The 27333-nt window shown below is 59.9% G+C and overlaps 1 protein-coding gene across 1 annotated transcript; it reads right to left on the reverse strand.

The window, feature by feature from the left end:
* Positions 1 to 529: 529 nt before the first annotated feature.
* LOC144742154 (ATP-dependent RNA helicase dhx29-like) lies at positions 530 to 21948 on the reverse strand. Its single transcript, XM_078624646.1, has 6 exons — positions 21801 to 21948; positions 15629 to 15838; positions 14521 to 14585; positions 13101 to 13217; positions 11054 to 11183; positions 530 to 691 (listed from the first exon to the last, which is right to left on the reverse strand). Exons 2-6 carry the CDS (start codon positions 15831 to 15833, stop codon positions 564 to 566), a joined length of 645 nt encoding a protein of 214 aa, XP_078480772.1. The 5' UTR covers positions 15834 to 15838; positions 21801 to 21948; the 3' UTR covers positions 530 to 563.
* Between the last annotated feature and the right edge of the window lie 5385 nt (positions 21949 to 27333).

Here is a 27333-nt window from a genome sequence, read left to right on the forward strand (position 1 = left end):
CGGCGCCTTTTGTGGCCCCGGCCGTCGGACAAAGACGACAAGCGACCCCCGACCCCCGACCCCCCCGTACCTGCCGGCGTGGGGTTAGCGACGTGCGTCGGACAAAGACGACAAGCGACCCCCGACCCCCGACCCCCCGTACCTGCCGGCGTGGGTTAGCGACGTGCGTTGGACAAAGACGACAAGCGACCCCCGACCCCCGACCCCCCGTACCTGCCGGCGTGGGTTAGCGACGTGCGTCGGACAAAGACGACAAGCGACGCCCGACCCCCGACCCCCCGTACCTGCCGGCGTGGGTTGGCGACGTGCGTCGGACAAAGACGACAAGCGACCCCCGACCCCTGACCCCTGACCCCCCCGTACCTGCCGGCGTGGGTTGGCGACGTGCGTCGGACAAAGACGACAAGCGACCCCCGACCCCTGACCCCCGACCCCCCGTACCTGCTGGCGTGGGTTAGCGACGCACGTGGACCGGCCGTCGGACAAAGACGACAAGCGATGCCGACTCCGGACCCACGACCCGCGACCCCGCGACCCCCGACCCCCGTACCTGCCGGCGTGGGTTAGCGACGTGCGTCGCCACGCGCGGTCTCCCGCGGGGGCTGAGCCGCCGGCGTCGGCGGCGAGAACCTCGGCCGAGTCTTCTCCTCCTCTTCCTCCAGGCGCTGGCTGAAGCCGTCGGGCAGCGCCTCTGAAACACAGTGACGCCCCCTTCGCGCGCCGCCCCCCTTCGCGCGCCGCCCCCTTCGCGCGCCGCCCCCTTCGCGCGCCGCCCCCTTCGCGCGCCGCCCCCCCTTCGCGCGCCGCCCCCTTCGCGCCCCGCCCCCTTCGCGCCCCGCCCCCTTCGCGCCCCGCCCCCTTCGCGCCCCGCCCCCCTTCGCGCCCCGCCCCCTTCGCGCCCCGCCCCCTTCGCGCCCCGCCCCTCTTCGCGCCCCGCCCCCTTCGCGGCCCCGCCCCCTTCGCGCCCCGCCCCCTTCGCGCCCCGCCCCCTTCGCGCCCCGCCCCCTTCGCGCCCCCCCCGCCCCCTTCGCGCCCCGCCCCCTTCGCGCCCCGCCCCCTTCGCGCCCCCGCCCCCTTCGCGCCCCGCCCCCTTCGCGCCCCGCCCCCTTCGCGCCCCGCCCCTTCGCGCCCCGCCCCCTTCGCGCCCCGCCCCCTTCGCGCCCCGCCCCCTTCGCGCCCCCGCCCCCTTCGCGCCCCGCCCCCTTCGCGCCCCCGCCCCCTTCGCGCCCCCGCCCCCTTCGCGCCCCGCCCCCTTTCGCGCGCCGCCCCCTTCGCGCGCCGCCCCCCTTCGCGCCCCGCCCCCTTCGCGCCCCGCCCCCTTCGCGCCCCCGCCCCCTTCGCGCCCCCGCCCCCTTCGCGCCCCGCCCCCTTCGCGCCCCGCCCCCTTCGCGCCCCGCCCCCTTTCGCGCCCCCGCCCCCTTCGCGCCCCCGCCACCCGCGCCCCGCCCCCTTCGCGCCCCGCCCCCCTTCGCGCCCCGCCCCCCTGTCGCGCGACGCCCCCTTCGCGCCCCGCCCCCTCGCGCCCCGCCCCCTTCGCGCCCCGCCCCCTTCGCGCCCCGCCCCCTTCGCGCGCCGCCCCCTTCGCGCCCCGCCCCCTTCGCGCCCCGCCCCCTTCGCGCCCCGCCCCCTTCGCGCCCCGCCCCCTTCGCGCCCCCGCCCCCTTCGCGCCCCGCCCCCCTTCGCGCCCCGCCCCCTTCACGCGACGCCCCCTTCACGCGCGACGCCCCCTTCACGCGCCGCCCCCTTCACGCGACGCCCCCTTCACGCGACGCCCCCTTCACGCGACGCCCCCTTCACGCGCCGCCCCCTTCACGCGACGCCCCCTTCACGCGACGCCCCCTTCACGCGACGCCCCCTTCACGCGACGCCCCCTTCACGCGACGCCCCCTTCACGCACCGCCCCCTTCACGCCCCGCCCCCTTCACGCGACGCCCCCTTCACGCGACGCCCCCTTCACGCGACGCCCCCTTGACGCGACGCCCCCTTGACGCGACGCCCCCCTTGACGCGACGCCCCCTTGACGCGACGCCCCCTTCACGCCCCGCCCCCTTGACGCGACGCCCCCTTGACGCGACGCCCCCTTCACGCGACGCCCCCTTCACGCGACGCCCCCTTCACGCCCCGCCCCCTTCACGCGACGCCCCCTTCACGCCCCGCCCCCTTCACGCCCCGCCCCCTTCACGCCCCGCCCCCTTCACGCCCCGCCCCCTTCACGCGCCGCCCCCTTCACGCCCCGCCCCCTTCACGCCCCGCCCCCTTCACGCCCCGCCCCCTTCACGCGACGCCCCCTTCACGCCCCGCCCCCTTCACGCCCCGCCCCCTTCACGCCCCGCCCCCTTCACGCCCCGCCCCCTTCACGCCCCGCCCCCTTCACGCCCCGCCCCCTTCACGCCCCGCCCCCTTCACGCCCCGCCCCCTTCACGCGACCCCCCCCTTCACGCGACGCCCCCTTCACGCCCCGCCCCCTTCACGCCCCGCCCCCTTCACGCCCCGCCCCCTTCACGCGACGCCCCCTTCACGCCCCGCCCCCTTCACGCCCCGCCCCCTTCACGCGACGCCCCCTTCACGCCCCGCCCCCTTCACGCCCCGCCCCCTTCACGCCCCGCCCCCTTCACGCCCCGCCCCCTTCACGCGACGCCCCCTTCACGCGCCGCCCCCTTCACGCCCCGCCCCCTTCACGCGACGCCCCCTTCACGCCCCGCCCCCTTCACGCCCCGCCCCCTTCACGCCCCGCCCCCTTCACGCGACGCCCCCTTCACGCCCCGCCCCCTTCACGCCCCGCCCCCTTCACGCGACGCCCCCTTCACGCCCCGCCCCCTTCACGCCCCGCCCCCTTCACGCCCCGCCCCCTTCACGCCCAGCCCCCTTCACGCGACGCCCCCTTCACGCGCCGCCCCCTTCACGCCCCGCCCCCTTCACGTGACGCCCCCTTCACGCCCCGCCCCCTTCACGCCCCGCCCCCTTGACGCGACGCCCCCTTCACGCCCCGCCCCCTTCACGCGACGCCCCCTTCACGCGACGCCCCCTTCACGCGACGCCCCCTTGACGCGACGCCCCCTTGACGCGACGCCCCCTTCACGCCCCGCCCCCTTGACGCGACGCCCCCTTGACGCGACGCCCCCTTCACGCGACGCCCCCTTCACGCGACGCCCCCTTGACGCGACGCCCCCTTCACGCGACGCCCCCTTCACGCCCCGCCCCCTTGACGCGACGCCCCCTTGACGCGACGCCCCCTTCACGCGACGCCCCCTTGACGCGACGCCCCCTTCACGCCCCGCCCCCTTCACGCCCCGCCCCCTTCACGCCCCGCCCCCTTCACGCCCCGCCCCCCTTCACGCGACGCCCCCTTCACGCCCCGCCCCCTTCACGCCCCGCCCCCTTCACGCCCCGCCCCCTTCACGCCCCGCCCCCTTCACGCGACGCCCCCTTCACGCGACGCCCCCTTCACGCCCCGCCCCCTTCACGCCCCGCCCCCTTCACGCCCCGCCCCCTTGACGCGACGCCCCCTTCACGCCCCCCGCCCCCTTCACGCCCCGCCCCCTTCACGCGACCCCCCCTTCACGCGACGCCCCCTTCACGCCCCGCCCCCTTCACGCCCCGCCCCCTTCACGCCCCGCCCCCTTCACGCGACGCCCCCTTCACGCCCCGCCCCCTTCACGCCCCGCCCCCTTCACGCGACGCCCCCTTCACGCCCCGCCCCCTTCACGCCCCGCCCCCTTCACGCCCCGCCCCCTTCACGCCCCGCCCCCTTCACGCGACGCCCCCTTCACGCGCCGCCCCCTTCACGCCCCGCCCCCTTCACGCGACGCCCCCTTCACGCCCCGCCCCCTTCACGCCCCGCCCCCTTCACGCCCCGCCCCCTTCACGCGACGCCCCCTTCACGCCCCGCCCCCTTCACGCCCCGCCCCCTTCACGCGACGCCCCCTTCACGCCCCGCCCCCTTCACGCCCCGCCCCCTTCACGCCCCGCCCCCTTCACGCCCAGCCCCCTTCACGCGACGCCCCCTTCACGCGCCGCCCCCTTCACGCCCCGCCCCCTTCACGTGACGCCCCCTTCACGCCCCGCCCCCTTCACGCCCCGCCCCCTTGACGCGACGCCCCCTTCACGCCCCGCCCCCTTCACGCGACGCCCCCTTCACGCGACGCCCCCTTCACGCGACGCCCCCTTGACGCGACGCCCCCTTGACGCGACGCCCCCTTCACGCCCCGCCCCCTTGACGCGACGCCCCCTTGACGCGACGCCCCCTTCACGCGACGCCCCCTTCACGCGACGCCCCCTTGACGCGACGCCCCCTTCACGCGACGCCCCCTTCACGCCCCGCCCCCTTGACGCGACGCCCCCTTGACGCGACGCCCCCTTCACGCGACGCCCCCTTGACGCGACGCCCCCTTCACGCCCCGCCCCCTTCACGCCCCGCCCCCTTCACGCCCCGCCCCCTTCACGCCCCGCCCCCTTCACGCGACGCCCCCTTCACGCCCCGCCCCCTTCACGCCCCGCCCCCTTCACGCCCCGCCCCCTTCACGCCCCGCCCCCTTCACGCGACGCCCCCTTCACGCGACGCCCCCTTCACGCCCCGCCCCCTTCACGCCCCGCCCCCTTCACGCCCCGCCCCCTTGACGCGACGCCCCCTTCACGCCCCGCCCCCTTCACGCCCCGCCCCCTTCACGCCCCGCCCCCTTCACGCCCCGCCCCCTTCACGCGACGCCCCCTTCACGCCCCGCCCCCTTCACGCGACGCCCCCTTCAGGCCCCTCCCCCTTCACGCCCCGCCCCCTTCACGCGACGCCCCCTTCACGCCCCGCCCCCTTCACGCGACGCCCCCTTCACGCCCCGCCCCCTTCACGCCCCGCCCCCTTGACGCGACGCCCCCTTCACGCCCCGCCCCCTTCACGCCCCGCCCCCTTCACGCCCCGCCCCCTTCACGCCCCGCCCCCTTCACGCGACGCCCCCTTCACGCCCCGCCCCCTTCACGCCCCGCCCCCTTCACGCGACGCCCCCTTCGCGCCCCGCCCCCTTCACGCGACGCCCCCTTCACGCCCCCGCCCCCTTCACGCCCCGCCCCCTTGACGCGACGCCCCCTTCACGCCCCGCCCCCTTCACGCCCCGCCCCCTTCACGCCCCGCCCCCTTCACGCCCCGCCCCCTTCACGCCCCGCCCCCTTCACGCGACGCCCCCTTCACGCCCCGCCCCCTTCACGCCCCGCCCCCTTCACGCGACGCCCCCTTCACGCGACACGGGTCTATGTGCGAGTCTGAGTCTGTGGGTGTCTGTGTGAGTCTATGGGTCTCTGTGTGAGTCTATGGGTCTCTACTGTGTGAGTCTATGGGTCTCTGTGTGAGTCTATGGGTCTTTGCGTGAGTCTATGGGTGTCTGTGTGAGTCTATGGGTCTCTGTGTGAGTCTATGGTTCTCTGGGTGAGTCTATGCGTCTCTGTGTGTGAGTCTATGGTTCTCTGTGTGAGTCTATGGGTCTCTGTGTGAGTCTATGGGTCTCTACTGTGTGAGTCTATGGGTCTCTGTGTGAGTCTATGGGTTTTTGTCTGAGTCTATGGGTCTCTGTTTAAGTCTATGGGTCTCTGTGTGAGTCGATGGGTCCCTGTGTGAGTCTGTGGGTCCCTGTGTGAGTCTACGGGTCTCTGTGTGAGTCTATGGGTCTCTGTGTGAGTCTATGGGTCTCTGTGTGAGTCTATGGGTCTCTGTGTGAGTCTATGCGTCTCTGTGTGTGAGTCTATGGGTCTCTACTGTGTGAGTCTATGGGTTTTTGTGTGAGTCTATGGGTCTCTGTGCGAGTCGATGGGTCCCTGTGAGTCTATGGGTCCCTGTGTGAGTCTACGGGTCCCTGTGTGAGTCTACGGGTCTCTGTGTGAGGATATGGGTCTCTGTGTGAGTCTATGGTTCTCTGCTGTGTGAGTCTATGGGTCTCTGTGTGAGTCTATGGTTCTCTCTGTGAGTCTATGGGTCTCTGTGCGAGTCTATGGGTCTCTGTGTGAGTCTATGGGTCTCTGTGTGTGAGTCTATGGGTCTCTGTGTGAGTCTATGGGTCTCTGTGTGAATCTATGGGTCTCTGAGTGAGTCTATGGGTCTCTGTGTGAGTCTATGGGTCGCTGTGCGAGTCTATGGGTCTCTGTGTGAGTCTATTATGTCTCTGTGCGAGTCTATGGGTCTCTGTGTGAGTCTATGGGTCTCTGTGTGAGTCTACGGGTCTCTGTGTGAGTCTACGGGTCTCTGTGTGAGTCTACGGGTCTCTGTGTGAGTCTATGGGTCTCTGTGTGAGTCTACGGGTCTCTGTGTGAGTCTACGGGTCTCTGTATGAGTCTACGGGTCTCTGTGTGAGTCTACGGGTCTCTGTGTGAGTCTGTGGGTCTCTGTGTGAGTCTGTGGGTCTCTGTGTGAGTCTGTGGGTCTCTGTGCAAGTCTATGGGTCTCTGTGTGAGTTTATGGGTCTCTGTGTGAGTCTATGGGTCTCTGTGTGAGTCTACGGGTCTCTGTGTGAGCCTATGGGTCTCTGTGTGAGTCTATGGGTCTCTGTGTGAGTCTATGGGTCTCTGTGTGAGTCTATGGGTCTCTGTGTGAGTCTATGGGTCTCTGTGCGAGTCTGTGGGTCTCTATGGGTCTCTGTGTGAGTCTATGGGTCTCTGTGTGAGTCTATGGGTCTCTATGGGTCTCTGTGTGAGTCTACGGGTCTCTGTGCGAGTCTGTGGGTCTCTGTGTGTGAGTCTATGGGTCTCTGTGTGAGTCTCTGGGTCTCTGTGTGAGTCTACGGGTCTCTGTGTGAGTCTGTGGGTCTCTGTGTGAGTCTCTGGGTCTCTATGGGTCTCTGTGTGAGTCTACGGGTCTCTGTGTGAGTCTATGGGTCTCTGTGTGAGTCTATGGGTCTCTATGGGTCTCTGTGTGAGTCTACGGGTCTCTGTGCGAGTCTGTGGGTCTCTGTGTGTGTCTATGGGTCTCTGTGTGAGTCTGTGGGTCTCTGTGCGAGTCTGTGGGTCTCTGTGCGAGTCTGTGGGTCTCTGTGTGAGTCTGTGGGTCTCTGTGTGAGTCTACGGGTCTCTGTGTGAGTCTATGGGTCTCTGTGTGAGTCTCTGGGTCTCTGTGCGAGTCTGTGGGTGTCTGTGTGAGTCTATGGGTCTCTGTGTGAGTCTATGGGTCTCTGTGTGAATCTATGGGTCTCTGAGTGAGTCTATGGGTCTCTGTGTGAGTCTATGGGTCGCTGTGCGAGTCTATGGGTCTCTGTGTGAGTCTATTAGGTCTCTGTGCGAGTCTATGGTTCTCTGTGTGAGTTTATGGGTCTCTGTGTGAGTCTACGGGTCTCTGTGTGAGTCTACGGGTCTCTGTGTGAGTCTATGCGTCTCTGTGTGAGTCTACGGGTCTCTGTGTGAGTCTATGCGTCTCTGTGTGAGTCTACGGGTCTCTGTGCGAGTCTGTGGGTCTCTGTGTGTGAGTCTATGGGTCTCTGTGTGAGTCTCTGGGTCTCTGTGTGAGTCTACGGGTCTCTGTGTGAGTCTGTGGGTCTCTGTGTGAGTCTCTGGGTCTCTATGGGTCTCTGTGTGAGTCTACGGGTCTCTGTGTGAGTCTATGGGTCTCTGTGTGAGTCTATGGGTCTCTATGGGTCTCTGTGTGAGTCTACGGGTCTCTGTGCGAGTCTGTGGGTCTCTGTGTGTGTCTATGGGTCTCTGTGTGAGTCTGTGGGTCTCTGTGCGAGTCTGTGGGTCTCTGTGCGAGTCTGTGGGTCTCTGTGTGAGTCTGTGGGTCTCTGTGTGAGTCTACGGGTCTCTGTGTGAGTCTATGGGTCTCTGTGTGAGTCTCTGGGTCTCTGTGCGAGTCTGTGGGTGTCTGTGTGAGTCTATGGGTCTCTGTGTGAGTCTATGGGTCTCTGTGTGAATCTATGGGTCTCTGAGTGAGTCTATGGGTCTCTGTGTGAGTCTATGGGTCGCTGTGCGAGTCTATGGGTCTCTGTGTGAGTCTATTAGGTCTCTGTGCGAGTCTATGGTTCTCTGTGTGAGTTTATGGGTCTCTGTGTGAGTCTACGGGTCTCTGTGTGAGTCTACGGGTCTCTGTGTGAGTCTATGCGTCTCTGTGTGAGTCTACGGGTCTCTGTGTGAGTCTATGCGTCTCTGTGTGAGTCTACGGGTCTCTGGGTGAGTCTGTGCGTCTCTGTGTGAGTCTGTGGGTCTCTGTGTGAGTCTGTGGGTCTCTGTGTGAGTCTGTGGGTCTCTGTGTGAGTCTATGGGTCTCTGTGTGAGTCTACGGGTCTCTGTGTGAGCCTATGGGTCTCTGTGTGAGTCTATGGGTCTCTGTGTGAGTCTATGGGTCTCTGTGCGAGTCTGTGGGTCTCTATGGGTCTCTGTGTGAGTCTATGGGTCTCTGTGTGAGTCTATGGGTCTCTATGGGTCTCTGTGTGAGTCTACGGGTCTCTGTGCGAGTCTGTAGGTCTCTGTGTGTGAGTCTATGGGTCTCTGTGTGAGTCTACGGGTCTCTGTGTGAGTCTACGGGTCTCTGTGTGAGTCTGTGGGTCTCTGTGTGAGTCTCTGGGTCTCTATGGGTCTCTGTGTGAGTCTATGGGTCTCTGCCGCGTGAGTCTATGGGTCTCTGCTGTGTGAGTCTATGGATCTCTGCTGTGTGGGTCTATGCGTCTCTGTGTGAGTCTATGGGTCTCTGCTGTGTGAGTCTATGGGTCTCTATGTGAGTCTATGGGTCTCTGCTGTGTGAGTCTCTGGGTCTCTGTGCGAGTCTGTGGGTCTCTGTGTGAGTCTATGGGTCTCTGTGTGAGTCTATGGGTCTCTGTGTGAGTCTATGGGTCTCTGTGTGAGTCTATGGGTCTCTATGGGTCTCTGTGTGAGTCTACGGGTCTCTGTGTGAGGCTATGTGTCTCTGTGTGAGTCTACGGGTCTCTGTGTGAGGCTACGGGTCTCTATGGGTCTCTGTGTGAGTCTGTGGGTCTCTGTGCGAGTCTGTGGGTCTCTATGGGTCTCTGTGTGAGTCTATGGGTCTCTGTGTGAGTCTATGGGTCTCTATGGGTCTCTGTGTGAGTCTACGGGTCTCTGTGCGAGTCTGTGGGTCTCTGTGTGAGTCTATGGGTCTCTATGGGTCTCTGTGTGAGTCTATGGGTCTCTGTACGAGTCTGTGGGTCTCTGTGTGAGTCTATGGGTCTCTATGGGTCTCTGTGTGAGTCTATGGGTCTCTGTACGAGTCTGTGGGTCTCTGTGTGAGTCTATGGGTCTCTGTGTGAGTCTATGGGTCTCTATGGGTCTCTGTGTGAGTCTACGGGTCTCTGTGCGAGTCTGTGGGTCTCTGTGTGAGTCTATGGGTCTCTGTGTGAGTCTATGGGTCTCTATGGGTCTCTGTGTGAGTCTATGGGTCTCTGTGCGAGTCTATGGGTCTCTGTGTGAGTCTATGGGTCTCTGTGTGAGTCTATGGGTCTCTGTGTGAGTCTATGGGTCTCTATGGGTCTCTGTGTGAGTCTGTGGGTCTCTGTGTGAGTCTATGGGTCTCTATGGGTCTCTGTGTGAGTCTATGGGTCTCTGTGTGAGTCTATGGGTCTCTGTGTGAGTCTATGGGTCTCTATGGGTCTCTGTGCGAGTCTGTGGGTCTCTGTGTGAGTCTATGGGTCTCTGTGTGAGTCTATGGGTCTCTATGGGTCTCTGTGTGAGTCTATGGGTCTCTATGGGTCTCTGTACGAGTCTACGGGTCTCTGCATGAGTCTGTGGGTCTCTGTGTGAGTCTGTGGGACTCTATGGGTCTCTGCGCGAGTCTATGGGTCTCTGTGTGAGTCTATGGGTCTCTATGGGTCTCTGTGTGAGTCTACGGGTCTCTGTGCGAGTCTGTGGGTCTCTGTGTGAGTCTATGGGTCTCTGTGTGAGTCTATGGGTCTCTGTGTGAGTCTATGGGTCTCTATGGGTCTCTGTGTGAGTCTACGGGTCTCTGTGTGAGGCTATGTGTCTCTGTGTGAGTCTACGGGTCTCTGTGTGAGGCTACGGGTCTCTGTGTGAGTCTATGGGTCTCTGTGTGAGTCTACGGGTCTCTGTGTGAGGCTATGTGTCTCTGTGTGAGTCTACGGGTCTCTGTGTGAGGCTACGGGTCTCTGTGTGAGTCTATGGGTCTCTGTGTGAGTCTATGGGTCTCTATGGGTCTCTGTGTGAGTCTGTGGGTCTCTGTGCGAGTCTGTGGGTCTCTATGGGTCTCTGTGTGAGTCTATGGGTCTCTGTGTGAGTCTATGGGTCTCTATGGGTCTCTGTGTGAGTCTACGGGTCTCTGTGCGAGTCTGTGGGTCTCTGTGTGAGTCTATGGGTCTCTATGGGTCTCTGTGTGAGTCTATGGGTCTCTGTACAAGTCTGTGGGTCTCTGTGTGAGTCTATGGGTCTCTATGGGTCTCTGTGTGAGTCTATGGGTCTCTGTACGAGTCTGTGGGTCTCTGTGTGAGTCTATGGGTCTCTGTGTGAGTCTATGGGTCTCTGTGCGAGTCTGTGGGTCTCTATGGGTCTCTGTGTGAGTCTATGGGTCTCTGTGTGAGTCTATGGGTCTCTATGGGTCTCTGTGTGAGTCTACGGGTCTCTGTGCGAGTTTGTGGGTCTCTGTGTGAGTCTATGGGTCTCTGTGTGAGTCTATGGGTCTCTATGGGTCTCTCTGTGAGTCTGTGGGTCTCTGTGTGAGTCTACGGGTCTCTGCGTGAGTCTGTGGGTCTCTGTGTGAGTCTATGGGTCTCTATGGGTCTCTGTGTGAGTCTATGGGTCTCTGTGCGAGTCTGTGGGTCTCTGTGTGAGTCTATGGGTCTCTGTGTGAGTCTATGGGTCTCTATGGGTCTCTCTGTGAGTCTGTGGGTCTCTGTGTGAGTCTACGGGTCTCTGCATGAGTCTGTGGGTCTCTGTGTGAGTCTATGGGTCTCTATGGGTCTCTGTGTGAGTCTATGGGTCTCTGTGCGAGTCTGTGGGTCTCTGTGTGAGTCTGTGGGACTCTATGGGTCTCTGTGCGAGTCTATGGGTCTCTGTGTGAGTCTATGGGTCTCTATGGGTCTCTGTGTGAGTCTACGGGTCTCTGTGCGAGTCTGTGGGTCTCTGTTACCGTCCGGCAGGTTGAGGCAAAGCCAGTCGAGTGCCGAACGGAGGTCGCCCCCCCGCGTCACCGTGCTCGCCATGGCCTGCTCCACATGGCTCCGCTCGAAGCCCGTGTCTTGCAGCGCCGTGTACACGTCCTGGAGAACGCGCACGCACGCAGAGACACGCGGAGACACGCGGAGACACGCACAGACGCACGCAGAGACACGCGGAGACACGCGGAGACACGCACAGACGCACGCGGAGACACGCGGAGACACGCACACACACACGCAGAGACACGCGGAGACACGCGGAGACACGCACACACACACGCGGAGACACACGGAGACACGCGGAGACACGCACACACACACGCAGAGACACGCGGAGACACGCGGAGACACGCACACACACACGCAGAGACACGCGGAGACACGCGGAGACACGCACACACACACGCAGAGACACGCGGAGACACGCGGAGACACGCACACACACACGCAGAGACACGCGGAGACACGCGGAGACACGCACACACACACGCAGAGACACGCGGAGACACGCGGAGACACGCACACACACACGCAGAGACACGCGGAGACACGCGGAGACACGCACACACACACGCAGAGACACGCGGAGACACGCGGAGACACGCACACACACACGCAGAGACACGCGGAGACACGCGGAGACACGCACACACACACGCAGAGACACGCGGAGACACGCGGAGACACGCACACACACACGCAGAGACACGCGGAGACACGCGGAGACACGCACACACACACGCAGAGACACGCGGAGACACGCGGAGACACGCACACACACACGCAGAGACACGCGGAGACACGCACACACACACGCAGAGACACGCGGAGACACGCGGAGACACGCACACACACGCAGAGACACGCGGAGACACGCGGAGACACGCACACACACACGCAGAGACACGCGGAGACACGCGGAGACACGCACACACACGCAGAGACACGCGGAGACACGCGGAGACACGCACAGACGCACACACACACGGAGACACGCACACACACACGCGGAGACACGCGGAGACACACGGAGACACGCGGAGACACACGGAGACACGCACAGACGCACGCACAGACACGCACGCGGAGACACACGGAGACACGCACAGACGCACGCACGCACAGATGCACGCACACATGCACGCATGCACACACGCACACATGCACAGATGCACACATGCACACACGCACGCACAGCGGAGACGCACGCACAGACGCACGCACAGACGCACGCACACATGCACACATGCACGCACGCACGCACACATGCACACATGCACACACGCACACATGCACACACGCACGCACAGCGGAGACGCACGCACAGACGCACGCACGCACGCACACACAGACGCACAAACGTTAGAACCGTTGAGGGGGGGATTTGCGGAGGTGCAGAGGGAGGGAGGGTGGGGGGGGGTGCGGAGGGGGGGGTGCAGGGGGGCGGGTGCGGAGGGGAGGATGCTGGGGGGGGGAGGGGGGGGTGCGGAGGGGGGGGTGCAGGGGGGGGGGGGTGCGGAGGGAAGGGGGGGTGTGAAGGGGAGGCTGTGCGGAGGAGTGGGGGGGGGGGTGGAGGTTGCCGAAGGGGTGGTGGGGGGAGGGGGGGTGTGGAGGGGGTGGTGGGGGGTGGAGGTTGCCGAGGGGGTGGTGGGGGGAGGGGGGGTGTGGAGGGGGTGGTGGGGGGTGGAGGTTGCCGAAGGGGTGGTGGGGGGAGGGGGGGTGTGGAGGGGGTGGTGGGGGGTGGAGGTTGCCGAGGGGGTGGTGGGGGGAGGGGGGGTGTGGAGGGGGTGGTGGGGGGAGGGGGTGGGGGAGGGGGTGGTGGGGGGAGGGGGGGTGTGAAGGGGGTGGTGGGGGGTGGAGGTTGCCGAGGGGGTGGTGGGGGGAGGGGGGATGTGGAGGGGGTGGTGGGGGGAGGGGGGTGGTGGGGGGAGGGGGGGTGTGGAGGGGGCGGTGGGGGGAGGGTGTGGTGGGGGGAGGGGGGGTGTGGAGGGGGTGGTGGGGGGAGGGGCGGTGCCCCACCAGCAGCTTCTTGTTGGTGAGGCGGCGCGAGGCGCTGCCCTCGGGTGCCAGCTGCTCGCTGCGGCGAGCGTTGATGAGCTCCAGGATGCGCCGCTCCAAGTCGGGCGGCAGGGAGATCTGGGAGGTGGAGGGGGGGGGGAGCCACGGTGCTGGTCACGAAGACTGAAGCCATCACTTGGACGCTCGGCAGGCTTTCGCGACCGATGCCATCCATTGCGGAAGTTTCGTTGGGTTAGATTGTGCAAATGCCACCTCGCCTGGTGTACAGGAGCTCGTGGTTTCGATCCCGACCCTGTCGACGCCTGCTGCTGCTGTACATTTGGAGTTTGCGTGTCTCTCTCTTTCATCATCATCATCATCACGGTGGCTAGGAGATGTTAACTACCTCGCCTGGTGTACAGGAGGTCGTGGGTTCGATCCCGACCCTGACGATGCCTGCTGCTGTATATTTGGAGTTTGCGTGTCTCTCTCTTTCATCATCATCATCATCACGGTGGCTAGGAGATGTTAACTACCTCGCCTGGTGTACAGGAGGTCGTGGGTTCGATCCCGACCCTGACGATGCCTGCTGCTGTACATTTGGAGTTTGCGTGTCTCTCTCTTTCATCATCATCATCACGGTGGCTAGGAGATGTTAACTACCTCGCCTGGTGTACAGGAGGTCGTGGGTTCGATCCCGACCCTGACGATGCCTGCTGCTGTACATTTGGAGTTTGCGTGTCTCTCTCATCATCATCATCATCACGGTGGCTAGGAGATGTTAACTACCTCGCCTGGTGTACAGGAGGTCGTGGGTTCGATCCCGACCCTGTCGATGCCTGCTGCTGTATATTTGGAGTTTGCGTGTCTCTCTCTTTCATCATCATCATCATCACGGTGGCTAGGAGATGTTAACTACCTCGCCTGGTGTACAGGAGGTCGTGGGTTCGATCCCGACCCTGATGACGCCTGCTGCTGCTGTATATTTGGAGTTTGCGTGTCTCTCTCTTTCATCATCATCATCATCATCACGGTGGCTAGGAGATGTTAACTACCTCGCCTGGTGTACAGGAGGTCGTGGGTTCGATCCCGACCCTGTCGACGCCTGCTGCTGCTGTATATTTGGAGTTTGCGTGTCTCTCTCTTTCATCATCATCATCATCACGGTGGCTAGGAGATGTTAACTACCTCGCCTGGTGTACAGGAGGTCGTGGGTTCGATCCCGACCCTGTCGACGCCTGCTGCTGCTGTATATTTGGAGTTTGCGTGTCTCTCTCTTTCATCATCATCATCATCATCACGGTGGCTATGAGATGTTAACTACCTCGCCTGGTGTACAGGAGGTCGTGGGTTCGATCCTGACCCTCATGCCTGCTGTATGTGTATTTGGAGGGGAGGGGAGGGAGGGAGACTTGAATCCCATTGGTGGATGCTGCCATACCTTTAGCACCGAATTGTCCACCTCCCCCGGCTGCTGAGAGCTCCCGAAGCTGTACTGCTTGGGGCCTGAATCACAGAGGAGGCACACGGTGGACGGGCGGGGGAGGAGGTGGGGCGTTAACACCGACGGATATTGGGCATGAGATGGGCATGAGATGGGATGAGATGGGATGAGATGGCAGAGATGGGCATGAGATGGGATGAGATGGGATGAGATGGCAGAGATGGGCATGAGATGGGCATGAGATGGGATGAGATGGCAGAGATTCAGAGATGGGCATGAGATGGGCATGAGATGGGATGAGATGGCAGAGATTCAGAGATGGGCATGAGATGGGCATGAGATGGGATGAGATGGCAGAGATTCAGAGATGGGCATGAGATGGGATGAGATGGGGGAGGGAGATTGCACAGCACAGATTGGCTGCAGTGGGGGGTGAGGGGCCGGGGGGCAGCAGCAGAGGGCAGCAGCAGCAGAGGGCAGCAGCAGCAGAGGGCAGGCAACAGCAGAGGGCAGCAGCAGCAGAGGGCAGCAGCAGCAGAGGGCAGGCAACAGCAGAGGGCAGCAGCAGCAGAGGGCAGGCAACAGCAGAGGGCAGCAGCAGCAGAGGGCAGGCAACAGCAGAGGGCAGGCAACAGCAGAGGGCAGGCAACAGCAGAGAGCAGCAGCAGCAGAGGGCAGCAGCAGCAGAGGGCAGCAGCAGCAGAGGGCAGGCAACAGCAGAGGGCAGCAGCAGCAGAGGGCAGCAGCAGCAGAGGGCAGGCAACAGCAGAGAGCAGCAGCAGCAGCAGAGGGCGGCAGCAGCAGCAGAGGGCAGCAGCAGCAGAGGGCAGCAGCAGCAGAGGGCAGCAGCAGCAGAGGGCAGCAGCAGCAGAGGGCAGCAGCAGAGGGCAGCAGCAGCAGAGGGCAGCAGCAGCAGCAGAGGGCAGCAGCAGAGGGCAGCAGCAGCAGAGGGCGGCAGCAGCAGCAGAGGGCAGCAGCAGCAGCAGAGGGCAGCAGCAGAGGGCAGCAGCAGCCGAGGACAGCAGCAGAGGGCAGCAGCAGAGGGCAGGCAGCAGGTTGAGGGTGACCGTGTCGGAGCGACGCCCACGGCCGCCCCCCCTCTCACCTTTGCTCTGCAACTCGGCCTGCAGCGCCGCAGGAGAAGCCTGGCCCAGACACGGAGGCCCCGCCGCGCCCTGACCCTGGCCCTGGGAAGGGCCCTGACCCGCGGCCTGGGCCTTCTTTTTGCCGCGGTCCGGCTGGCTCTTGTCGGACGATTCCGTGCCGTTGGCCGGCGCCGAGTTGCCAGCCTTGTTTTTCTTTCTCCCCATCTTTGCTGTGGTGGGGGGCAGCGGCGGCGGTGGGGGGGGGGGGGAGCAGGGAAGATGTGACGAGACCCGCATTTGTAAATGACGACGATTCGAACTTTCTGGCAATGAAGCGTGCGTCGAGATGGCGTGGGCCAATCGGTTTCGAAGACAATGCATCATGTGTTGATTATCAGAGGATGATTTGTTGTGCTTGCATGTTCACAAGTACGCGCGGTTAATGAGGACAGGGTTTCTTGAATAAGGATTATGTTTGGTGTCTTAACATCTTGACAGCTTTTCGATGTAAAGCTTTCGTGACTGCAGGGATTCATCGTCTTGGTTCTTTCGGTAAAGTCGTCGCGTAGAATGGAAGTAATAAAATGATAAAAATAAAACTTAATAAAATAATTCTCACGACGTTTCGGCCACAACGCAAGCAGCCGTCCTCAGGTGGAGAACAGGTCTGTCGAGGAGACAGACTCACTGCTGGGATTAGTGCTGCTACTGGGGTTAGTGCTGCTACTGGGTTAGTGCTGCTGCTGGGTTAGTGCTGCTACTGGGTTAGTGCTGCTACTGGGTTAGTGCTGCTACTGGGTTAGTGCTGCTACTGGGGTTAGTGCTGCTACTGGGTTAGTGCTGCTACTGGGGTTAGTGCTGCTACTGGGGTTAGTGCTGCTACTGGGTTAGTGCTGCTACTGGGGTTAGTGCTGCTACTGGGGTTAGTGCTGCTACTGGGGTTAGTGCTGCTACTGGGGTTAGTGCTGCTACTGGGGTTAGTGCAGCTACTGGGGTTAGTGCTGCTACTGGGGTTAGTGCTGCTACTGGGGTTAGTGCTGCTACTGGGTTAGTGCTGCTGCTGGGTTAGTGCTGCTACTGGGGTTAGTGCTGCTACTGGGGTTAGTGCTGCTACTGGGGTTAGTGCTGCTACTGGGTTAGTGCTGCTGCTGGGTTAGTGCTGCTACTGGGGTTAGTGCTGCTACTGGGTTAGTGCTGCTACTGGGTTAGTGCTGCTACTGGGTTAGTGCTGCTACTGGGTTAGTGCTGCTACTGGGGTTAGTGCTGCTGCTGGGTTAGTGCTGCTGCTGGGGTTAGTGCTGCTACTGGGGTTAGTGCTGCTACTGGGGTTAGTGCTGCTACTGGGGTTAGTGCTGCTACTGGGGTTAGTGCTGCTACTGGGGTTAGTGCTGCTACTGGGGTTAGTGCTGCTACTGGGTTAGTGCTGCTACTGGGGTTAGTGCTGCAAATGGGTTAGTTCTGCTACTGGGGTTAGTGCTGCTACTGGGTTAGTGCTGCTACTGGGGTTAGTGCTGCAAATGGGTTAGTTCTGCTACTGGGGTTAGTGCTGCTACTGGGGTTAGTGCTGCTACTGGGTTAGTGCTGCTACTGGGTTAGTGCTGCTACTGGGTTAGTGCTGCTACTGGGGTTAGTGCTGCTGCTGGGGTTAGTGCTGCTACTGGGTTAGTGCTGCTGCTGGGTTAGTGCTGCTACTGGGGTTAGTGCTGCTACTGGGTTAGTGCTGCTACTGGGTTAGTGCTGCTACTGGGTTAGTGCTGCTACTGGGTTAGTGCTGCTACTGGGTTAGTGCTGCTACTGGGTTAGTGCTGCTACTGGGTTAGTGCTGCTACTGGGGTTAGTGCTGCAAATGGGTTAGTTCTGCTACTGGGGTTAGTGCTGCTACTGGGGTTAGTGCTGCTACTGGGTTAGTGCTGCTACTGGGTTAGTGCTGCTACTGGGGTTAGTGCTGCTGCTGGGGTTAGTGCTGCTGCTGGGGTTAGTGCTGCTACTGGGGTTAGTGCTGCTACTGGGGTTAGTGCTGCTACTGGGTTAGTGCTGCTACTGGGGTTAGTGCTGCAAATGGGTTAGTTCTGCTACTGGGGTTAGTGCTGCTACTGGGGTTAGTGCTGCTACTGGGTTAGTGCTGCTACTGGGTTAGTGCTGCTACTGGGGTTAGTGCTGCTACTGGGGTTAGTGCTGCTGCTGGGGTTAGTGCTGCTACTGGGGTTAGTGCTGCTACTGGGGTTAGTGCTGCTACTGGGTTAGTGCTGCTGCTGGGTTAGTGCTGCTACTGGGTTAGTGCTGCTGCTGGGTTAGTGCTGCTACTGGGTTAGTGCTGCTGCTGGGTTAGTGCTGCTACTGGGGTTAGTGCTGCTACTGGGTTAGTGCTGCTGCTGGGTTAGTGCTGCTACTGGGGTTAGTGCTGCTACTGGGTTAGTGCTGCTACTGGGGTTAGTGCTGCTGCTGGGTTAGTGCTGCTACTGGGTTAGTGCTGCTGCTGGGTTAGTGCTGCTACTGGGGTTAGTGCTGCTACTGGGGTTAGTGCTGCTACTGGGGTTAGTGCTGCTACTGGGGTTAGTGCTGCTACTGGGTTAGTGCTGCTACTGGGTTAGTGCTGCTACTGGGTTAGTGCTGCTACTGGGGTTAGTGCTGCTACTGGGGTTAGTGCTGCTACTGGGTTAGTGCTGCTGCTGGGTTAGTGCTGCTACTGGGTTAGTGCTGCTACTGGGGTTAGTGCTGCTACTGGGTTAGTGCTGCTGCTGGGTTAGTGCTGCTGCTGGGGTTAGTGCTGCTACTGGGTTAGTGCTGCTACTGGGGTTAGTGCTGCTGCTGGGTTAGTGCTGCTACTGGGGTTAGTGCTGCTGCTGGGGTTAGTGCTGCTACTGGGTTAGTGCTGCTACTGGGGTTAGTGCTGCTACTGGGTTAGTGCTGCTACTGGGGTTAGTGCTGCTACTGGGGTTAGTGCTGCTACTGGGGTTAGTGCTGCTACTGGGGTTAGTGCTGCTACTGGGGTTAATGCTGCTACTGGGGTTAGTGCTGCTACTGGGTTAGTGCTGCTACTGGGGTTAGTGCTGCTGCTGGGTTAGTGCTGCTACTGGGGTTAGTGCTGCTACTGGGGTTAGTGCTGCTACTGGGTTAGTGCTGCTACTGGGGTTAGTGCTGCTACTGGGGTTAGTGCTGCTACTGGGGTTAGTGCTGCTACTGGGTTAGTGCTGCTACTGGGGTTAGTGCTGCTGCTGGGTTAGTGCTGCTACTGGGTTAGTGCTGCTACTGGGGTTAGTGCTGCTACTGGGGTTAGTGCTGCTGCTGGGTTAGTGCTGCTACTGGGGTTAGTGCTGCTACTGGGGTTAGTGCTGATGGGGTTAGTGCTGCTACTGGGGTTAGTGCTGCTACTGGGGTTAGTGCTGCTACTGGGGTTAGTGCTGCTGCTGGGTTACTGCTGCTACTGGGTTAGTGCTGCTACTGGGGTTAGTGCTGCTGCTGGGGTTAGTGCTGCTACTGGGTTAGTGCTGCTACTGGGGTTAGTGCTGCTACTGGGGTTAGTGCTGCTACTGGGGTTAGTGCTGCTGCTGGGGTTAGTGCTGCTACTGGGGTTAGTGCTGCTGCTGGGGTTAGTGCTGCTACTGGGGTTAGTGCCGCTACTGGGGTTAGTGCTGCTACTGGGGTTAGTGCTGCTGCTGGGTTAGTGCTGCTACTGGGGTTAGTGCTGCTACTGGGGTTAGTGCTGCTACTGGGGTTAGTGCTGCTACTGGGGTTAGTGCTGCTGCTGGGTTAGTGCTGCTACTGGGGTTAGTGCTGCTGCTGGGTTAGTGCTGCTACTGGGGTTAGTGCTGCTACTGGGGTTAGTGCTGCTACTGGGGTTAGTGCTGCTACTGGGGTTAGTGCTGCTACTGGGGTTAGTGCTGCTACTGGGGTTAGTGCTGCTACTGGGGTTAGTGCTGCTGCTGGGTTAGTGCTGCTACTGGGGTTAGTGCTGCTACTGGGGTTAGTGCTGCTACTGGGGTTAGTGCTGCTACTGGGGTTAGTGCTGCTGCTGGGTTAGTGCTGCTACTGGGGTTAGTGCTGCTACTGGGGTTAGTGCTGCTACTGGGGTTAGTGCTGCTACTGGGGTTAGTGCTGCTACTGGGGTTAGTGCTGCTACTGGGGTTAGTGCTGCTGCTGGGTTAGTGCTGCTACTGGGGTTAGTGCTGCTACTGGGGTTAGTGCTGCTGCTGGGTTAGTGCTGCTACTGGGGTTAGTGCTGCTACTGGGGTTAGTGCTGCTACTGGGGTTAGTGCTGCTACTGGGGTTAGTGCTGCTACTGGGGTTAGTGCTGCTGGGGTTAGTGCTGCTACTGGGGTTAGTGCTGCTACTGGGGTTAGTGCTGCTACTGGGGTTAGTGCTGCTACTGGGGTTAGTGCTGCTACTGGGGTTAGTGCTGCTACTGGGGTTAGTGCTGCTGCTGGGGTTAGTGCTGCTACTGGGGTTAGTGCTGCTACTGGGGTTAGTGCTGCTGCTGGGTTAGTGCTGCTACTGGGGTTAGTGCTGCTACTGGGGTTAGTGCTGCTACTGGGGTTAGTGCTGCTACTGGGGTTAGTGCTGCTACTGGGGTTAGTGCTGCTGCTGGGTTAGTGCTGCTACTGGGGTTAGTGCTGCTACTGGGGTTAGTGCTGCTACTGGGGTTAGTGCTGCTACTGGGGTTAGTGCTGCTACTGGGGTTAGTGCTGCTACTGGGGTTAGTGCTGCTACTGGGGTTAGTGCTGCTACTGGGGTTAGTGCTGCTACTGGGGTTAGTGCTGCTACTGGGGTTAGTGCTGCTACTGGGTTAGTGCTGCTACTGGGGTTAGTGCTGCTACTGGGGTTAGTGCTGCTACTGGGGTTAGTGCTGCTACTGGGGTTAGTGCTGCTACTGGGGTTAGTGCTGCTGCTGGGTTAGTGCTGCTACTGGGGTTAGTGCTGCTACTGGGGTTAGTGCTGCTACTGGGGTTAGTGCTGCTACTGGGGTTAGTGCTGCTACTGGGGTTAGTGCTGCTACTGGGGTTAGTGCTGCTACTGGGGTTAGTGCTGCTACTGGGGTTAGTGCTGCTACTGGGGTTAGTGCTGCTACTGGGGTTAGTGCTGCTACTGGGGTTAGTGCTGCTACTGGGGTTAGTGCTGCTACTGGGTTAGTGCTGCTACTGGGGTTAGTGCTGCTACTGGGGTTAGTGCTGCTACTGGGGTTAGTGCTGCTACTGGGGTTAGTGCTGCTACTGGGGTTAGTGCTGCTGCTGGGTTAGTGCTGCTACTGGGGTTAGTGCTGCTACTGGGGTTAGTGCTGCTACTGGGGTTAGTGCTGCTACTGGGGTTAGTGCTGCTACTGGGGTTAGTGCTGCTACTGGGGTTAGTGCTGCTACTGGGGTTAGTGCTGCTACTGGGGTTAGTGCTGCTACTGGGGTTAGTGCTGCTACTGGGGTTAGTGCTGCTACTGGGGTTAGTGCTGCTACTGGGGTTAGTGCTGCTACTGGGGTTAGTGCTGCTACTGCTGCTTCTACTGATACTGCTACTACTACTGCTGCTACTACTGATACTGCTACTACTACTGCTGCTACTACTGATACTGCTACTACTACTGCTGCTACTACTGCTGCTGCTACTGATACTGCTACTACTACTGCTGCTGCTACTGATACTGCTACTGCTGCTGCTACTACTGCTGCTACTACTGATACTGCTGCTACTACTGCTACTACTACTGCTGCTGCTACTACTGCTACTGCTGCTACTACTGCTACTACTACTGCTGCTGCTACTGATACTGCTGCTACTACTGCTACTACTACTACTGATACTGCTGCTACTACTGCTGCTGCTACTGATACTGCTGCTACTACTGCTGCTGCTACTGATACTGCTACTACTACTGCTGCTGCTACTACTACTACTGATACTGCTGCTACTACTGCTGCTGCTACTGATACTGCTACTGCTGCTACTACTACTACTGATACTGCTGCTACTACTGCTGCTGCTACTACTGCTGCTACTACTGATACTGCTGCTACTACTGCTGCTGCTACTGATACTGCTGCTGCTACTGTCGCTGCTACTACTGCTACTACTACTATTGCTGCTACTACTACTGCTGCTGCTACTGCTACTACTGCTGCTACTACTGATACTGCTGCCGCTTTGAAGCCGCCGCCGCCGTCGTTGAGACGAAGCGAGACGCGGCAGGAGACGCGGCCGACTCGTTACCTGCGGACGCGGAGAGCCGCAAGCAGGCGGCGAGCTGCAGCAGCAGGGCCGCAGCGAAGCAGGGAGCAGCAGCAGCTGCAGCAGCTGTAGCTGCTGCTGCGAAATAAAGCGACACAACGAATATGACGGTGGGCGTTTTAAAAAAAAAAGCTAAGATTAGTCTTATTTTCACTATAATCGCTTAACTCGCAATTATTAGCGTGTTCTGATACGAAGAACAAGAGCAAGGCGTGCGTTTGTTTTGTTCTTAAATCTCTCGATCGTTGTCGAAATAAATTTTTATTTTAAAAACACAAAACGCCTCGGGAGTCTAATGGGGGCGCAGGCCTCGTGTTCGCTAACCCCCCCCCCCGCCCCGCCCCTCGAGTCGCCTATCGAGGCCTCTGATTGGTTCCGTGCCCCACGCCGCCCACGTGACGGGCTACGGCGCGCGTGACGTCACGCGACGCGTCCGGCGGCTTTTGTGAGTCGCGAGGTCGCGGCGGTTGGGGGGGGGGGGGGCGGCCATCTTGGTAAGGGGTTGGTGGGAGAGGAGGGAGGGGGGAGGGGGGGGAGTGGGAAGGGGGGGAGTGGGGAGGGGGGGGAGGGGGAGGGAGGGAGGGAGAGGGAGGGGGGAGGGAGGGGGGAGGGAGGGGAGGGAGGGGGAAGGGGGGGGGACGAGGGGAGGGAGGAGAAGAGAGGGAGGAGGGGGAGGGGAGGAGGGGAGGGAGGAGGGGAGGGGAGGAGGAGGGGAGGAGGGGGAGGAGGGGAGGGGAGGGAGGAGGGGGTTGGGAGGAGGGGGTTGGGAGGAGGGGGAGGGGAGGGGGGGAGGGGGAGGAGGAGGAGGGGAGGGGAGGAGGGGAGGGAGAGGGAAAGGTGGGGTGGGGGAGGAGGAGAGCGGAGGGAGGAGGAGAGGGAGGAGGGGAGGGGGGTGGGGAGGAGGGGGTGGGGAAGAGGGAGTGGGAGGGGAGGGAGGGGGGAGGGTGGAGGAGAGGGGAGGGAGGAGGAGAGGGGAGGGAGGAGAGGAGGGGGGGGAGGAGGGGGAGGGGAGGAGGGGAGGGAGGAGGAAATGAGGGGATAGGAAGAGACGTGGAGGGGGTAGGCTCAGGAAGAGGGGAGGGAGAGGGGGGAGGGAGGAGAGGGAGGAGAGGGAGGGGAGGGCGGGGGAGAGGAGAACCGCCGGAATTGGAATTTTAAATATATAAATAATTAATTGGCCTGGGGGGAATCCGATGAGCTATGAAGCTCTTTTGCGTGTCACGCAGATGCCCAGTAGGTGGCGGGTCACAGCGAGTTGCAACAGCGAGCAATAAAACATCGACAAGACGATAGGAGGGCAAAATATGAGAAAATGGTACAAGCAAGTCACTAAATATCAATAATAATAATACATAATTTGTTAATTTAGTGATTTATCAAGATTGGGCAAGACATCATCATCAACAACAAGAACAACAAACACAGTCCCAAACCACACCAAGTCAAATTAAAAAAAATTAGTATTTCGACTGCAGAGATAAATCCGAGAATCTCTGAAGCTCTTTCGCGTCTCGTGTCCAGCAGGTGGCGGGTCAGAGCTTAGCAGCTGCAGCAAACATCACACACCACGACACGCGAGTGCAAAGTCTAGTAACGGTGAGCAAATCGCTCTCACACAAAAACTAAACAAGGACACGAGTTCATTTTCAAGTTCGTTTATTAGGTGTAGCCCTGTGGAGCCATTCGGCTCTTGAATCGGGTGCAACCGCAACAAACAAAAAAAAACCAAAAAACACGAACAAAAAAAACATCTTAAAGTGAATATGTGACTGAGTGCAAACGGAAAATCCAAGAAAAGACAGCAAAATATTGCAGAAAAAAATCACTGGACGAAATGTGTAATATTCGTAGATTTTGTTCGGTAAAGTCACGCAGGTAAAACATTAAAATTAATAAAAGTAAAATAAAATAAAAAATCACGACGTTTCGGAGGCAACACAAGCCTCCGTCTTCAGCTGGAACCGTCACAGCCACGACAGCTGTATCAAGTAAATGAGAGATTTCAAGAGCTACCACTCCGTTTATATATAATGGTTGGAGAGGGGGGGAAGGGCCAAGTACGGCACACTTTTTATTAATATGGTAAAGGTGAGGCTTAAGAGGCTGAGTCTTTGTTATGGAGAGGTACGGTTTGTGACTAAGCCTGGCCTACGTAACAATAGTGTGAAAAAAGAAACAAACTGAACATGGTAAAACAAGCCTGGCTGTCTATCAATAAATGTTTTACCTACGTGACTTTACCGAAAAAACCTAACAATATGAATCCTTGCAGTCGCGAAAGCTTCAAATCTAGAATGAGATGTGTAGTTCTTGTTTCAGAAGCGACCCTGGCTGTCGCAAATGATAGCCCGGCGAAAGTAGTGGCTTGTCATCAACATCAACATCAATTTATAGCAACGGCCAAATCATCTCTGAACGCGTGGGTGACGATGTCGATTATAAACGTGGAGGGATGGGGGGAGAAACTCGGAGGAAACTCCACACGGCCACTACGGAGAGAGAGAGAGAGACACTCAAACTCCAAATATACAGCAGCAGCAGGTGTCGTCAGGGTTGGGATCGAACCCACGACCTCCTGTACACCAGGCGAGGTAGTCAACATCTCCTAGCCACCGTGATGATGATGATGAGAGAGACACGCAAACTCCAAATATACAGCAGCAGGCATTGTCAGGGTCAGAATAGAACCCACGACCTCCTGTACACCAGGCGAGGTAGTTAACATCTCCTAGCCACCGTGATGATGATGAGAGAGACACGCAAACTCCAAATATACAGCAGCAGGCATCGTCAGGGTCAGAATAGAACCCACGACCTCCTGTAGACCGGGCGAGGTAGTCAACATCTCCTAGCCACCGTGATGATGATGATGAGAGAGAGAGACACGCAAACTCCAAATATACAGCAGCAGGCGTCGTCAGGGTCAGAATAGAACCCACGACCTCCTGTACACCAGGCGAGGTAGTCAACATCTCCTAGCCACCGTGATGATGATGAGAGAGAGAGATAGACACGCAAACTCCAAATATACAGCAGCAGGCGTCGTCAGGGTCGGGATCGAACCCACGACCTCCTGTACACCAGGCGAGGTAGTCAACATCTCCCGGGGGAGTTCCCGCGAGAGTTCCCGGGGGAGTTCCCGCGAGAGTTCCCGGGGGAGTTCCCGCGAGAGTTCCCGGGCGAGTTCTCGGTGTCAGCGAATGAATGGGGGGAGGGGGGGTGGGGTGTTTGTGACGTCTCCCATGGTCACGCATTGGGACGCCGTGCTGATGTGTGTGTAGTGTGTGTGCTGTGTGTTTGCTGTGTGTGTGTGCTGTGTGTGTGTGTGCTGTGTGTGTGTGGTGTGAGAGTGGTGTGTGTGTGTTGTGTGTGTGTGGTGTGAGAGTGGTGTGTGTTTGCTGTGTGTTTGCTGTGTGTTGTGTGTGTGTGTTGTGTGTGGTGTGTGTGTGTGGTGTGTGTGTTGTGTGTGTATGGTGTGTGTGTGTAGTGTGTGTGTGCTGTGTGGTGTGTGTGTAGTGTGTGTGTGCTGTGTGGTGTGTGTGTGGTGTGTGTGGTGTGTGTGCTGTGTGTGTGCTGTGTGTGTGTGCTGTGTGTTGTGTGTGTGTGGTGTGTGTGTGTGGTGTGTGTGTGTAGTGTGTGTGTGCTGTGTGGTGTGTGTGTAGTGTGTGTGTGCTGTGTGGTGTGTGTGTGGTGTGTGTGGTGTGTGTGTGTGCTGTGTGTGTGTGCTGTGTGTGTCGTGTGTGTGTGGTGTGTGTGTGTGGTGTGTGTGTGCTGTGTGGTGTGTGTGTGCTGTGTGTGTGCTGTGTGTGTGTGCTGTGTGTGGTGTGTGTGTGGTGTGTGTGTGTGTAGTGTGTGTGGTGTGTGTGGTGCGTGTGTGGTGTGTGTGGTGTGTGTGTAGTGTGTGTGTTGTGTGTGTGTGCTGTGTGTTGTGTGTGTGTTGTGTGTGTTGTGTGTGTTGTGTGTGTGTGGTGTGAGAGTGTGGTGTGTGTGGTGTAGTGTGTGTGGTGTAGTGTGTGTGGTGTAGTGTGTGTGGTGTGTGTGTGGTGTATGTATGTGGTGTGTGTGTGTGGTGTGTGTGTGGTGTGTGTGTGTGCTGTGTGTTTGCTGTGTGTGTGCTGTGTGTGTGTGCTGTGTGTGGTGTGTGTGTGGTGTGTGTGGTGTAGTGAGTGTGGTGTGTGTGTGGTGTGTGTGTGTGGTGTGTGTGGTGTAGTGAGTGTGGTGTGTGTGTGGTGTGTGTGTGTGGTGTGTGTGGTGTAGTGAGTGTGTGGTGTGTGTGTGTGTGTGTGGTGTAGTGAGTGTGCTGTGTGTTTGCTGTGTGTGTGTGCTGTGTGTGTGTGCTGTGTGTGGTGTGTGTGTGGTGTAGTGTGTGTGGTGTGTGTGGTGTAGTGAGTGTGGTGTGTGTGTGGTGTGTGTGTGTGGTGTGTGTGGTGTAGTGTGTGTGGTGTGTGTGTGGTGTGTGTGTGTGGTGTGTGTGGTGTAGTGTGTGTGGTGTAGTGTGTGTGGTGTGGTGTGTGTGTGGTGTGTGTAGTGTGTGTGTGGTGTGTGTGTGGTGAGTGTGTGGATGTGTTGTGTGTGTGTGTGGTGTGTGCGTGTGGTGTGTGTGGTGTGTGTGTAGTGTGTGTGTGGTGTGTGTGTGCTGTGTGTTGTGTGTGTGTGGTGTGTGTGTTGTGTGTGTTGTGTGTGTATGTGGTGTGTGTGTTTGGTGTGAGAGTGTGGTGTGTGTGTGGTGTAGTGTGTGTGGTGAGTGTGCGGTGTGTGTGTGTGTGTGGTCAACATCTCACAACCTCACCCACTCACAACCCCACTCACTCACAACCTCACCCACTCACTCACTCACAACCTCACCCACGCCCCACCCACTCACAACCTCACCCGCACACCTCACCCACTCACTCTACACCCCACACACACACAACAGCAGCGCGTTGCCTCGCACGTGTCAACACAGTCAACACAGTCAACACAGTCCACCCGGTTGCCGGCACGTGTCGGCCCCACGTGTTGTGTCAACAGCGTCTCGCGGTCACTCGGCTCGAGGTCGCGCCACTCACATTCGCAGCGCCTGGCGACGTACGGCGCGAAAGAAGTTCAGCGCGCGCGCGCGCACACATACAGTACACACGCACGTACACACACACAGTACACACACACAGTACACACACATACAGTACACACACAGTACACACATACACATTACACACACTGTACACACACGTACAGTACACACACAGCACACACATACAGTATACACAGTACACACACATACAGTGCACACACTGTACACACACAGTACACACACAGTACACAAACACAGTACACACACAGTACACACACTGTACACACACACACGTACAGTACACACACAGTACACACACATACAGTACACACAGTACACACACACACATTGCACACACACACACACAGTACACACACTGTACACACATACAGTATACACAGTACACACACAGTACACACAGTACACACACAGTACACACACATACAGTGCACACACTGT

The sequence above is a fragment of the Lampetra planeri genome, unplaced genomic scaffold, assembly GCF_965212315.1.
Source record: "Lampetra planeri unplaced genomic scaffold, kcLamPlan1.2.h2 scaffold_878, whole genome shotgun sequence".
In the NCBI taxonomy this organism is placed as follows: Eukaryota; Metazoa; Chordata; class Hyperoartia; order Petromyzontiformes; family Petromyzontidae; genus Lampetra; species Lampetra planeri.

Excerpts from the sequence above, each read along its gene's own strand:
- LOC144742154 (XM_078624646.1), bottom strand. The coding sequence starts at position 15,833 with ATGGGGAGAAAGAAAAACAAGGCTGGCAACTCGGCGCCGGCCAACGGC. Across the intron at positions 13,218-14,520 it reads TGGACAATTCGGTGCTAAAG|ATCTCCCTGCCGCCCGACTT; the intron begins GTATGGCAGCAT and ends TCCACCTCCCAG. Across the intron at positions 11,184-13,100 it reads TCACCAACAAGAAGCTGCTG|GACGTGTACACGGCGCTGCA; the intron begins GTGGGGCACCGC and ends CGCGTTCTCCAG.